General features: G+C 38.5%; 1 protein-coding gene across 1 annotated transcript in view; it reads right to left on the bottom strand.

The window, feature by feature from the left end:
* Positions 1–13,548, bottom strand: part of USP24 (ubiquitin specific peptidase 24) — a 51,587-nt gene that overhangs the window by 24,640 nt on the left and 13,399 nt on the right. Inside the window, exons 15-33 of the mRNA XM_009884592.1 lie at positions 12,190–12,297; positions 11,369–11,518; positions 10,544–10,675; positions 9,964–10,075; positions 9,622–9,698; positions 8,581–8,721; positions 8,373–8,426; positions 8,063–8,178; positions 7,337–7,403; positions 7,055–7,165; positions 6,552–6,650; positions 6,300–6,470; positions 5,581–5,666; positions 5,338–5,431; positions 4,923–5,078; positions 2,505–2,602; positions 1,629–1,724; positions 1,244–1,472; positions 135–294 (exon numbers count right to left, since the gene is read on the bottom strand). Of these exons, the coding sequence (XP_009882894.1) occupies positions 135–294; positions 1,244–1,472; positions 1,629–1,724; positions 2,505–2,602; positions 4,923–5,078; positions 5,338–5,431; positions 5,581–5,666; positions 6,300–6,470; positions 6,552–6,650; positions 7,055–7,165; positions 7,337–7,403; positions 8,063–8,178; positions 8,373–8,426; positions 8,581–8,721; positions 9,622–9,698; positions 9,964–10,075; positions 10,544–10,675; positions 11,369–11,518; positions 12,190–12,297 (2,257 nt within the window). The remainder of the gene's footprint in view (positions 1–134; positions 295–1,243; positions 1,473–1,628; positions 1,725–2,504; positions 2,603–4,922; positions 5,079–5,337; positions 5,432–5,580; positions 5,667–6,299; positions 6,471–6,551; positions 6,651–7,054; positions 7,166–7,336; positions 7,404–8,062; positions 8,179–8,372; positions 8,427–8,580; positions 8,722–9,621; positions 9,699–9,963; positions 10,076–10,543; positions 10,676–11,368; positions 11,519–12,189; positions 12,298–13,548) is intronic.

Genomic DNA, 13,548 nt, shown 5'->3' with positions numbered 1-13,548 from the left:
TATCCTGAATTGGAAGAGACCCAGAGGATCATCATGTCCAACTCCAATGAATTCAGTTTTAGGCTTCAAAAGCGTGCAATTAAGAATAAACCAAACTCTTTCTTTAGATTGGTTTAGAGACACAGTTAACCTACCTGAGCTGCTAAGTCTGTTTCGAATCCCAGCAGGAAATAAAGTGTTGCTCTCTTTTATTGGCTGACTGCTTCCCACAAGGTCCAGTCGTCCTGCAGCAGCAGCCCAAGAGAGTCGCATGAAGCAAGCCACCGTGGAAGTGAAATCATTCACCTCCATAGTCTGAAGGAACAAGAAACAGCAGTTACTTCTGCGATGTTCAACAGCCTTTGTTAATCATAGGGATAAAAGGAATGTATCTTCTGGATCATGTCAAATTGACATTTGGATTTGTATTCCTCTCTTCTCTAAGCAGGCTCAAGGATACAAGAGTCTTTTTGTTCCCTTAATAGGAAGTAATTAGTCTTTAAATTCGCCAGTAGGGTAGATACCCTTTTCACCTATCTGGAGTTAGGCATGCTGATTTCAATCATATCGATCCATTTGAGAAGCACTGCCCAAGAACCTAACACAGTGTACTCGGTTACATTAACTGTAAAGGTTCTTTCAACTGGACTCAACTTTCAAACGGGTGAGTTCTTGTCAGAATAGATTGTTTTAGTAAATAGCCAGTCTCAGATTAATTACACTGACAGGCCTATAAAGGGGAAAAAACCATTTTCTTAAAGTACTGAAAATAAAAATTTCCTTTTTCCCCAGGATATCATCAACCGAAATTAATTTTTAATAACCAAATTTAATTTTTAATGAGCTATTTGAAACAAAAAAACTTGCCCAAAATTTCTAATTCAAAGAAACATGTCTATATGCCACAAGTTCAGGCAGGAACCTTCTCCTTTCTATTCACAGAAAATTGGTAAGAGTAAGACCTTAGAGTTAAGCATGACTGAAAATAAATCGCAAGTAAGATTTCTGTGTAGATCTATTTCTGGTAAGCACTTTTGGGGTACTGCTTCCCCTTGTACTGCCAAAACAATTTCTGAGATGATGTTAAAATTCAGATCAAGATCAGGAAGAGAGACTGACAGTCAGCATTTTCAGATGCTTTTAAGTGAAGCCTGGGCAAGAATCTGTATAAAAGGCAGACTTTTGATTAAAAATCCAGGAGTTACACAGCTGTCACTGGAGACGGCACCGCTGCATCACCATAAATCATCAAACACTTCCTTACTTGTATGGCAACTCTTGCTGCTGGTATGATTTCTTCTACCCTAATGGAAGATCTATCAGACACAGAGAGCTGTCGGTAGGATGACTTCTCAGGTGTTCCACAAATGGACATCTGCCTACTCGCTTGTCGGCTGACATTACGGAACGGGCGTGAGGACAATGCTTCTACCCCATCTTTAATGAAATCCTCATCCAGTAAGGTAGGCATTGTCTGGCCAACAAGCAAGAACCTACGTTCACAGAGCAAAAACATCGGGCTTATTTTTGAATGTTCACAGCAAGTGAATGAAACAGAACTCAAAAGTATCAATTAATCTTAAATATTACAAGCTGTACTCTAAAAGCCAAGAAAGCAGCACTTTCTCTAATGAAAGGCAATTACGTACCTTGCAAGTTGCAGGCAGATGGAATAGACTCCCTGTCTTGTTTCATAGTCTACTTCTGATGGGATGGAATCTCTCTGCATCACATTCACCACCAAACTTAAAAACAAATCAATAAGACAGACTCCGTTTGAAAATATTTTACATTAGGAGAGCGCTGCAATTAATTTACCTCTATCCTTCCCTCATCCTATTCAGTCAGCTGAGTGCCAGTTAAAACTGCCAAACTGGTGTCTTTGGAGACTAACATCCCCATTTTCCCCTGCTGCATCTACAGATGGAAGCTTTCTGTTCCTGCTGGAAAAATGTTTCAGAATCTGCGGGGTGGGTGGGTGTGCGTGGACAGAATTACTGAGAGCAACATATACTTGATAAATCTGACACAAGCACAAGCAGTATGGCCAGGTCTTCTGAACCACTCACACTGTGACTCGACTCTTATCTGAAGAGTCTGAATTTTGGAGACTGTAAAATTTAATTTGGTTCCCACTGCACGATCTATGCTTTAGCTGCTTAAAATTTTAGGTATCTATACCGGACACAGTGCAATGCACACACTTGCAAATTCGAACGGAAACACTTAGATGCTAACTATCCAAATATCAACTACCTTAGTAAAAGCTGCACTTCACATGCTTATCTGTGCCTAACTTTATTTTGCGGTTTAACAACATGTACTCTGTTCCACTACTATGGCAGCTACAGTAGCTTTTCAGACACTGGATAATGAAAGAACAGCTTTGGGCAGATTTTTTTTTTTTAACTCTGAAAGAGAAGCCAACTCGTGTAATAGCGTGCTACAGTGTGGAAATCAGAAACCACACAAACCTGCTAACTAAATGAAGTGATATAAATTGAGTCAAGATTTTGAAATCTAACCTCAAACCTCCTGCTCTGAGGAAGTTTTCACAGAAAGACTTGGCACAGTTTCTTGCCATTTCATCATCTGCAGTTGGCATCAGCTTGGAGCTCAGTACCTATAATAAATGAATAAATAAGCATGTATAAAGACCTCCCCTTAGTATCCTTTTATCTGCTGAAGGTTAAAAGTATAACAGAAAAAAAAAATCAATTACAAATGAAGCAATTAACAATACACTTCTGTGAAGCCGTAGTCAGTAAAGAGAAATCACAATAAAAATGTTCAGGACAAGTATGGCTATTACAGTTATTTATTCTGTATCAAAGTGCATTTTTTTCTCATTGCAGTTTACCTGTTAAGGGAAAGGATAAAGTACATACTCTAGCACATGAAATGTTGTCTTTAGGCTCAGCTGGTCCTCCTTAAGAGCCCAAATCTTTCTCATTTCTAGATTTTTCAGGTGATGGTATCCCATAAAACACCCTACAGATGGCTTACTTATTGATTTGTGCCTTCTGAAACATAACCCTATTGCTATTACTGTTTGGGTTTGTTTTTTTTTTATTTTTTAAAAGATAGTCCAGGTAATTCTATGGGCCTTACAAACGTCATCACTGTATCATCCCTCCTGTTTTAAGTCAGCACTAAAGCTCACAGAATGCAATTACGCTCAGAACCACGGCCATAAGGAAGTCTGTGGTTCATATACATTTACAATAAATTTCACTTCACTTTAAAGAAAAAAACAAAACAACACCCAAACAAAGGAACCCCAGCCCCTCCCAAAACCCCAGTAAGCCCCCAGAAGTTATATTCTTTCTTGAAATGTCCCTTTGACATGTACAGCCAACAATGCTGCGTGTGAGAAAACAAAATACATCTTTTTCAGGTTCACGGGTCAGAAGAATGGTTTACAAAGTTCCTGGCATGAAATCTTATCACAACACTGCATGATATAACCATGAACATCTGCAACATTTAATTTTCATCTCCTTCATATGCTCTGCAAATTTCCTGCGCGCATTTTTTCAGAAAGCTGTTCAGACTGGTTCCCATATTTTCAACAGATCACCAGTTGAGGGGATAAAAAAGCACCTCATCATTTTCCTGACAGAAATCATCTTCCAATTGGCTTGACTGGACTTGAGGACCAAGTACACTCATGTCATCTACACTTGTAATCCAATTTACTACTTCTCATCCATTGCCAGAAAAGCAGGCAATTTATTACCTGCTTTTATTCTCTCCTCTGGCATAGAAGCAGCAGATAACTGTCTCGTCATACCGTAATATAACCTCCCAGTTCAACAGATACCCTTGCTGTGATACGCTAAACTATTTGCTTTCAGTTGTACAACTTCTCAACATATTTCAAAGACATGATTAAGTATCTTTCATTCCAGCCATACAGAAAAGGGGGGAATCCTAACGCTGCAGTGTGATGACAGTGTGGGAAGACGAAGAGCCAACATTAGACTGTAGAGACACAAAGGGAAGCAACTACAAGAAAATTCCTACAGTAATCTTGGCGCGCACTGGGAATGCAAGAGAATAACTTTGCCCACTGCTTTTGAAGCCGCTGGCAACCACTCCTCCAACTTCAAATTGCTCAAACCACATTTGTAATGAGTCCTTATAAACAGCGGGACCTGTGAGTAGAACTAGAAACTCTCCAGCTTTGTAGAGTGTGCAGATTGCAGTGTCCTAACAACCACACCAGCTGAACTCTCATACTCTTTAAAACCCACGCATTGAATGCTTGGAAAGAACCTTTTAACAGCACCCAATCCAGTGTTTTGGCTATAGAAGTTACCCAGGAAAATCTTTAAAGCTTAAAAAATTGTATGTATTCCACTCACTTTGCAAGCACAACTAAAACAGGCCAGAGGCGTCTGGGTAAAAAAAGCCCTGCACATTTGGATAGTGAAAATTCTTCACAGTCGAATGCTTCTCAAAAATATTCCCCCTTAGCCTCTACGGGCAAAATATGGTAGACTTACATAGAAGAGAAGTGAGCATTCTTTGTCTTTCAAATTGAATTGAGCAAACCCAATCAAACTAAACAGCTCCCATTAATTTTTTAAAAAGCCAACTTCTTTTTTTTTTTTAATATACACTAAAAATCACATACTCAGAAGTTTTGGAGATTCAAGCAGGAATTTTACCTAAACAGTAACGATTTGACGTTTCTTTGCTCCTCTCCATTTACTTCAGAATACTCCTTCCACCTTGCAAATCACAAAAAGAGGGGTCTGGCTTCACAGTAAAGTCTCTAAAGGGGAACTTTTTACCCTTTTCGTTCTGTGCAGAATTTATCACATACATGAGAGCAGACTATGACGTGGCATTTCCATTTTGCATAATGACCCTGCCCAAGAAACTTCAACCTTAGCGCTCAGAAACACAAGTAGAAAATATTAAATTTGTTGTCTTACCTCTAAGTTGTAGAGCACTCTGAAGGTGGACATGCCTGGAGCAAAAGATCTGAAAAGACTTTCTAGTATTGAACTAGCACTGGGCTGATGTTGGTGTTTCGAAGACAAGGACGGTGATTTTGAAGACTGAGAACTCGATTCTGATAGCAGTGTTTTCTAGGAGGAGTAAACCACAGCAGAAGTATTTTGAGACTACCACATTTTGTTGAAATTGGCAATGTTTCATATAATCCCTGTATTAACCCTCTCACCTCCAGCTGCTTGGAAGTAAGTCAATAATCCTTAACATGAGCATTATTTTGCAGTAGAGTTTCAAACCCTTCAGAGATTATAATCTGACAGGGAATTTAAAGAAAACTGGTAGTAATATCCTTTTTGTTAAGATGACCAAGATTAGCTAGTGTTTAATCCATACCTTTCTTCCCAGGGAATCAAGCTGATCAAGAGCCTCCTGAATAGCTGGGTCAGTGGGAATCAAGAGCAGAAGTTTCCTCACTCGCAGTGTTATCCTGAAAAGTTATCAGAAGTTACTTGCAACAAAACAGGGCTCAGCCACTCCGTGGCCTGGTGGGTGCCTACACACTGCAAAGTAAGTAGCTATTCAAACTTTGCAGTGTGAGCATTTCTTCAATATTGAATAATCATTTAGTTTGCTTACCTTGGCTCCTCTAGATTGGCAAGCTGGTAAAGCATATCAAACACATTACACACGAGAGCCATGACTACTCCAGGGAGGGATTTCTCCTGAGAATTGAACAGAAATACAAAGGTCTTTTTCTTCCCTCTCTGTTGCAAGTAATTTAAGAGAGCTCTTTGCCAAAGCAACTGACCCAGATGCCAACCTGGCTCGTAGAAATCCCAACTACTTTCTAGACAGAGACAACATCTGAATTTTTACATTACCCCATTTCCCTTTTAACAATCAATTTTTGAAGCCAACTGTTAGTTAGGGTTGACACACAGACCAGGAGTGTTCTGAACATGCTAGTCGATGCTTCTTAGTTTATTTTCATACTGCAGCTTTATTAATAGTGGAAATCTCTCCCCCTGACAAATACATCATCTCAAAATTAAATCATATGGGTCTTGTTTGTTTAAAAGACCCTGTAGAGGTTAATAAACACCAAGCAGGCTACAATAGGTGACAGAATACAGATCAAAAAGTCCAATCTGCATGCATAAGGCAATTGTGTATTTAAATGCTTTGTTTCAATTGCAGTTTGAAAGCAAAAACAGACTACTGAATACCGGATACTAAAGCTGATGTGAACAGCTTCTGTCTCATCTTACTGCGCCTCTTCCAGCCCGGCTGTGTCATCCCCACTATCAGCCCTCCAGGAAAAATCCGAGGGAAGGTTTCAGGCTATTATGCTGTACCTGTTCCATTGCATAGGATGAACTAAATACACTGCCGCTGTTGCTGGAACTGGTTGAGGAATCTGCAGAACTCCCCGATGGAGTGCCACTTCCTGATGTTTTTACTGTAAGGACTTGTTCATCAGAAAAGCCCAGTTGGTGGAGTAGTTTCTGATCTTTGTTTACAGTTAGCTGCAAGAAAATATTTGTCATTTAGTTCTGGAAGAGAGACTCAATTTCATACAGAATTAGAATTCTTTGTAGCTAACATACCAGGCTGTCATTGGCAAATATCTGTATATTATCCACAGGCGAATTCAACATCTTTGCTATCTTCCACCTGACGCTCCCTACAGTTTCATTGCTATGAGCCTGTAAAATTAAATGACACTGGTTCAGTAAGACTGCTCAAGCAGTAAATTCCAAAAGAAAAATAGAAAAATCTTCCATTAAAGTCTTCCTGCTCCTCTGCATAGGCTGGTAAAGGTATTGTCCACAAAAGAGACTGACAGGGTAGGACAGCTGTAAAAATGCTCCATCACTGACAGTAAGCAAACAACTTCTTTTTCCCCACCCTGAAATGATGATCAAAATACATTTAGTCTACAGACACTTCCATTACAGTAGCCTTACAAACACTTTTAACATTTTCAAACAGAGTTTCAAGTTGACTGGAGTCCCTAAAAACAGCTCACTGTTCAGTTCAGGGATCAAAAAACCGCAAGATTAGCTATGTCATCACCACCACATGACACACATAACCTGCGCACACATACCTCTATGGTGAAGGTATCTTTGGTAGACTCATACGTGACATTAAGTGTTAAAAGATGTCCATGGAAAGAGGCACCGTGAGGTAGAATAGTTCGGGGAACAGAGTAAAGGTCCTACAGGAAGAGAACGATGACATTAAATACCACCCTTGAAAACAAAGACATTTCTGTGATGGTATGTAACAAAGTTACTAGAATTGCATAGGTTTAAATAACTTCTACTATTCTTAATAATATTGGAAGTTGTGTTCATAACCTTGCCTAGTAAGAAATTACAGATCTTACCTCTATTGTTATCACGTAACGCTCTGCCAATAGCAGCAGTCTCTCAATTATTACAAGTTTAGTGGACCTAAAGATAAACATTGAAAACAAGAGTAACTTATCTGAGAGATTAATTTTCAACGCCCACGGGTAACTACCATGAATTAGCTGCCTTCAAATATAACTCCTTAAACTTGGAGTTAATTCAGTTGAAATTAACCAGGAAAACAGGCCAAGAAGCTTGCGTTATACTGCTTGAGATGTAGCCAGCTTCAGAAGAAGCTTCATGTTTCTAAAGGTCGCACCCTGCGCACATATATTTAAGCTACACACATTTAGGTATGAGTAAGTTAAGCTAGAGGATAAGAAACACCATTTTCTCTCCCAATTGAAAAAAAAAAATAATCAAAACCAACCCCAAACCCTGCTGCCCCAGAAATATAACATGACTAATAGGCTGGTAATAGTCTGTGGGGTTTTTTTGTGGGTGGTATTTTTTTTTGGTTGTTTGCCTGGTTTTGGTTTTTGGGGGGTTGGAGGGAGGGTGTTAGGGTTTTTTTTGTTTGTTTTTTAATACACAGGTTTTTCAAAGTCTGTTTGGAACTCAAATTGCATTGTAATTGGACTATTCAATTGAGAAACCACCAGAATATACAACTACAATTTTAATTAGAACTCAAAATCACATGGGAAGTAGCTGGGAGCAAATGTCTACTGTCATATTTATTCTTTTAAAGGCAGGCCTACCTGTAAGGAGATTGAACTGATGTTGCTACCGTAGGCATAGCAGTTGCTGTAAGCATTTTTGTAGCTCTTGTAACAGCATGCGTTAATGTTGGACCACCGAGTGCAGAGCTGGCTGCCTAGAATACCAAGCAGAGTACAAGTGCTGGTTTACATGGAGTATTAGTATGTTCTGGAGAGCTAAAAGGACAAGAAATATTTCTGGAAAGAAATTTTTTCTTTACATAGAATTAGTGTGGTCAATTATTCTAATTCTAAGATACAAAAATGAAAAAGGATGTAGGTACAAAACCAACTAAAATTTGTCCTTTACCTCTAATCGTGTGTAGCAATCAGCAATGAATTTCTTGTGTAGTGATACAGAATCCTAAAGATAAAATGTACAAATGAATTAGAACTTAAACCATAATCATGGGAATTACTCATAAACTGACAGAACCCAACAAATTACGTATTTTAACATGCAGAGTATCAAGGCTCTACGAACATCAAAGCACGTTCATGTACAAATATAGACCTACCTTTTTCAATCTAGGAGTTAGATTAATATAGCTGTAGTTTATTATCAATTGAATAGCTTCATTGGCAATTTCTTCATCAGGTGACTCCATTGCAATCTTCCAAATGAAATCCATTCCTATTAATTCCAGTTTTTCTACACTCTACACAAGAAAGAACAACAGTAAAACATGACTGGATTTCTTACACAATAGTGAGTTAAGCCACAGCAACAAAACAGTGTTCCATCTGCTGGAAAAGCATTTTTTAACCGAATCTTAAAAATTTTCTTTTCCAACATGCTGCCAAGCTTTGGCACAGTGCAAAGTACAACCAATAGCTGCGGATTTGTGTATTTATACTCGGAAAAAAAAATAACTTGTTTACAGGTGGGTAAACAAGTTCCAAAGAACACTCTCAGTCAAGCGAACTGAAAAATTAAAAACTCCAAAACCACTGAGAAATTTAGTTGGGAATGGAATTTGTTTCACTAAGGTCAACATGGTAACTAACCACATAATAAACCGTCAAAAAACCTACTATGATACTTGGCAAAAAATTATGCGTTTGAAGTTAACTCTCTGTGATAAAGATCTAAAATGCCTATGGAAAACTACTTAACATATAACCATTCATTTAACAAAAACACTGAAGGATCAGAGAGTTAAAAATTATTGTAGGTTAGAATTTGAATATGATAAGCCTAAATCTCTTGTAAAGAAGAAAAAAAAAACAAAAAACAAGGGAATATTTCCCCACTAGGGAGAAACAAAGAAACGCACACTAGAACTGATGATTATTCACAAAAAAGTGGCCCATTCATTCCTTCTGCAAAGTTTCAGAAGCTATATACACCAGCTTCCAGCTACCAATTGCTGAATTTTAACTGTTGTAATTATGGAGTTTGAGCTTCGGAATTTAACAATGTTAATGCCAGAAGGACGATCTGCATATTAATACAAACATGACCATGTCAAACAGCTGCTGAAGAACCCTCGTCTCACCTCCTCCCATCCCCAAGAGCTACAGGTAGTACAGAAGAATGAACTTGCCAGAACACTCACCAACTGAGTTCCTTGCCTCTTTAGTCGATGGTCACACAGGTTCACATTTTCAAAGAAAGTCTTAAATAAACTAAAACCTGAAAGTGACAAAAGGTGCAAGCTTTTTGTTCAGGTCAGGCTAAGCTTCCATGTTTTTTTGAGGGGAAAAAAAAAAAAAAAAGATATAAAATACAGGAGACTACCTCTTCCCTCTACAACTATTAAAACTCAAAATGATAGAAAAAAGACCCCTGTATTATATTGATATATGGAACTGTTTGGATATATAATTTGAAGGCTTAGGAAGCAAATTTCTGGTATACATTTAAAAAACAGATCAGTTGACCAAAGCCGTTTTCTTACCATTCATAGTAATTTCATATGACTCCAGTTTAAGAATTTTCTCTTTGAAGAGCTGCTGCTGTACATCACTCTCTAGATCATGCTGTCCTTTTGTGAACCATTCAAAGCACATCTGTGAATGAAAGGCAGATGTATTTTTACCCTATTGTCATGGCAAATATTTTAGTTTTATACAGCATTGGCAAACTATGTCAGATACTACAGTAATTCATCTTACAGAAGTTTTATCTACGGCAAGAGGTTCAAAATCGAGTCTCGTAGTAACCTCAGATATTATACAGGCTGTATTGCAGCATTAGGGTACTTCATCTTCATCGCCATCTTTCACCCAAGTAATGCTGAATGTCTCTCTTATGACTCCGCAAACTTGCACTTACCCCCTTTTCAAACCAGCATCCATAAACCTGCTACCAACCTCCTGGCCAACATTCCTCCTTCAGTTAAATTTAATGTTAAAAGAGCATTGTTAGTTTGCGTTTGCTACTTATGCTTCACATGTCTCAACAAATACACGTGCTATTCATGATCCATTAAGCTTCATTCTGCAAACACAGACACCAACTTTTCAAGTTTTTCTTACCTCTCGATCTAACTCACAAACATCCTGGCCAGTTACAAGGCATTCCCAGATCTCCCTGGCACGATTCCAGCCCAAATAAAGGGTGGCTTCTTGCAGAAAAAATGCCAAAAATTTTAGATGTGCCTCCAAATACTGAGAAAAGAGGAAACAAAACCTCAAGCTTAAGACTTTTCTTTCTGAAACAAGAACTCTGAGCATTCTTTTTATTTTTTGCAAACTTAGTTATCAAATAACAGTACACTTTGCAAAGCCTGGAAAACAGTTTCTGCAGTGAGATTTATTTGTATTTTACACAATTTTTAACATTACTTCTTTTTGATTACCTTTCTAAAAAGGAATATTGAAGTCCCCTTGGATTTGCTATTACTTTCTGGATATTGGTATTATTTGACATGAGTTACTAAGTCACAACTAGTATGGACAAAATAATTATCAAAACCTTCACATCAAATTCAAAGGTATAGTCTCTACAAACGTAGTTGAACTGAAGCTGGTGGAAAAGCTGGAAGCTGCACAAGCTTGGAGACAGGAGGTCCTCAGGTGGGGAGATCTAGCTCTCAACCAGTTAAAGACTTTGCTAAGAAACTTGTAGACTGTGATGTTTGCCCACCCTTTCTCTATAATATAATAACAAGGTTATAACAATGCCTAATAGTTAAGTGTCAGAACTATATATCAAAACTAGTGTAATTATTCACCAGAGAGAACATACATACATACCAGCGAATTCCAAAAATGAAACATCACCTGATCTTATGCAACTCAGTGATGCACTAAATCATATTTTCAAAAACCTAAGGTAGTAAGAAATTCGGGTTCCAGTACCTCCCGGTAAGTGTATCGGCCATCCACTAATGTTGCTCCGACAAGCCCTCCTGGACCGGCCACAGATGCAGCCAGACGGTGGCACGATATTAAGCTTCCTGTCACCAACTTCACTATTTCAAAGTTTTTCTTTAAATCTTGAATAATGCTCTTGGCAGAAAAAAACAACACACAAACAAAAAACCGACATTGAGAAAAGAGGTTTTTAAGAAAACGCGTAAGCAGGCACATGCACACAGCAGTCTGCTCTTCTACAGACACGTGTCTCTTATCAGAAGGAGTAACTTTCCCCCCCTCACAAGAGTCAGCTGTATCCCTTCCAAGCATCCAAAGCCCCGGACATCAGTGTTTTCAGGGTGTGCTGAAATACACGTGCTGCAGGTTACAAACAAAGTCCCACACTGCCACTCAGCCACTGCTTAACACATGTGACTTGCTGGTATTTTAGTCCTTTTTTCCAAGAGTCAATGTCATTCAATTGCAAAGCAGGTAGTTTAAACATTAGCCATTGTTCATTTCTTAAGAGAGACATGCCTGTTAATTATTCTACAAAAAGCTCAGAATAAAACAAATTAGTCCTGACACAACAAACAGATTTATACACATATATATACGTGCACATGCAAATGGATGGCACACAACACAGCATCGCTACCTGAACAGTTCGTTTATGCTACATCGCTAAACTGTACTTGTCAAAGTGTTTTTCAGTTTGTGTCTCCCCCCCCCCAACTTCTCAATGTAAATTCCCATGTTCTACAGAAGCAGAGCCACACAGACATAACAAGGGCTTCAAAAATCATCCCAGCATATATTCTTACCTTGTCTTGTTTTTGGTAAGTTTGCTTAATAAACGAACGTGTGATTTCATGGAGCTGACGTAATGCTGGCACCACCCACACAAATTGAGGATTATTGTGCTGGGATGACTAGTAATAGGAAAGGTAAAAAGAATTACACACGTGTACACGCTCAACAACAGATTAAATTTCTACTTAAGACTCCTAGAAGCCTAATGATTTTTATTAATGCCGCTGTTTCAAAACAACAGCTACTAGCTCTGAAGGGTTGTTACTTGTTCCTGGTCCCTTTCCAAACAGACTGCAAGGTGCTCTTCTTCACTTTCTACAAGAAGTCCTCTGACCCACAGATATACCATTTTGCTATCTGTATTATTAAGCCCAAAGTACCACCTCCTTGCTAGAGAACATGCAAATTAAGTAGACAAAAAGAACTCAGTTGCACCAGGGAGAGATGATAACCACCACCGTCCTCAATTATGGGAGATAAGCAGGCCTGTTAGGGCATAAAAGAGCAAATCCAGTCAAATGATGTTACTTATTGCTAAAGCAAGAATAATAGAAGAACGAACCTGGAATACTACCAAGGGTTAAGAGACCAGAAGAAATTTCTGATTGGTGCTGCAAGGAGCCCTCTGATAGGAAGCAAAGGGTACTTAAGCTGCATTTTGAAAGAGAACCTGCAAAGAATAACCCTCCTACCTCATTGTTAGAACTGCTCATCACTTTTCTGGGAGGCTTCATTTTCTGTAAAGTTTGACCACACAAACCAGTACTGAGGTTGCTTGTTCAGAGAGGTGATGTCTGGTTTAAATACTGACAACAACCAATACCACTACACACTTAAGAGAGATGAAAGTAACCTGCCCATAGCAGAGAGCTCCCTACTCAAGACTCCGTCATGTATTTCAGAATGCCGCCTTAGTATTACATTCCCTCGCAGTTTATGTCTTAATTTCCACTAATGAAGGGAAATAAGAAAGTCATGTATTTTTAAACATCTGCTGTATGGTTACACCAATCCCTTCCAGCCTACGATGATAGCTTTCTGTTAGTGTTCCGCACCGCAGCACCTTTGTTAAGGCCCTTGCCAGAATGTAATTAAAAAGAATGCAAGAACAGGAAAGGACAAGAGAAGATCCAAAAGAAAAGACTGCAAGTTTTACAGAGATTGAGAACGCAAAGTTTGAAATCCGTATTCATAAACACACACACACACAAAAAAGCATGATCAATATCAAGAAGCAACATACTATGCCTCCTAAACAACTAAAATCCTCAACAGATGCTGCAAACCAGGCAAAACAATTTACCATGAAATGAATGAAAAATGTACAAGCCTTTTGCTTTATTTACAGTTATACTTTAGACTGAAAAAAA

This window comes from Charadrius vociferus, unplaced genomic scaffold (assembly GCF_000708025.1).
Source record: "Charadrius vociferus isolate BGI_N301 unplaced genomic scaffold, ASM70802v2 scaffold163, whole genome shotgun sequence".
Lineage (NCBI taxonomy): Eukaryota > Metazoa > Chordata > Aves > Charadriiformes > Charadriidae > Charadrius > Charadrius vociferus.
This window is presented reverse-complemented; position numbering and strand designations above follow the sequence as displayed.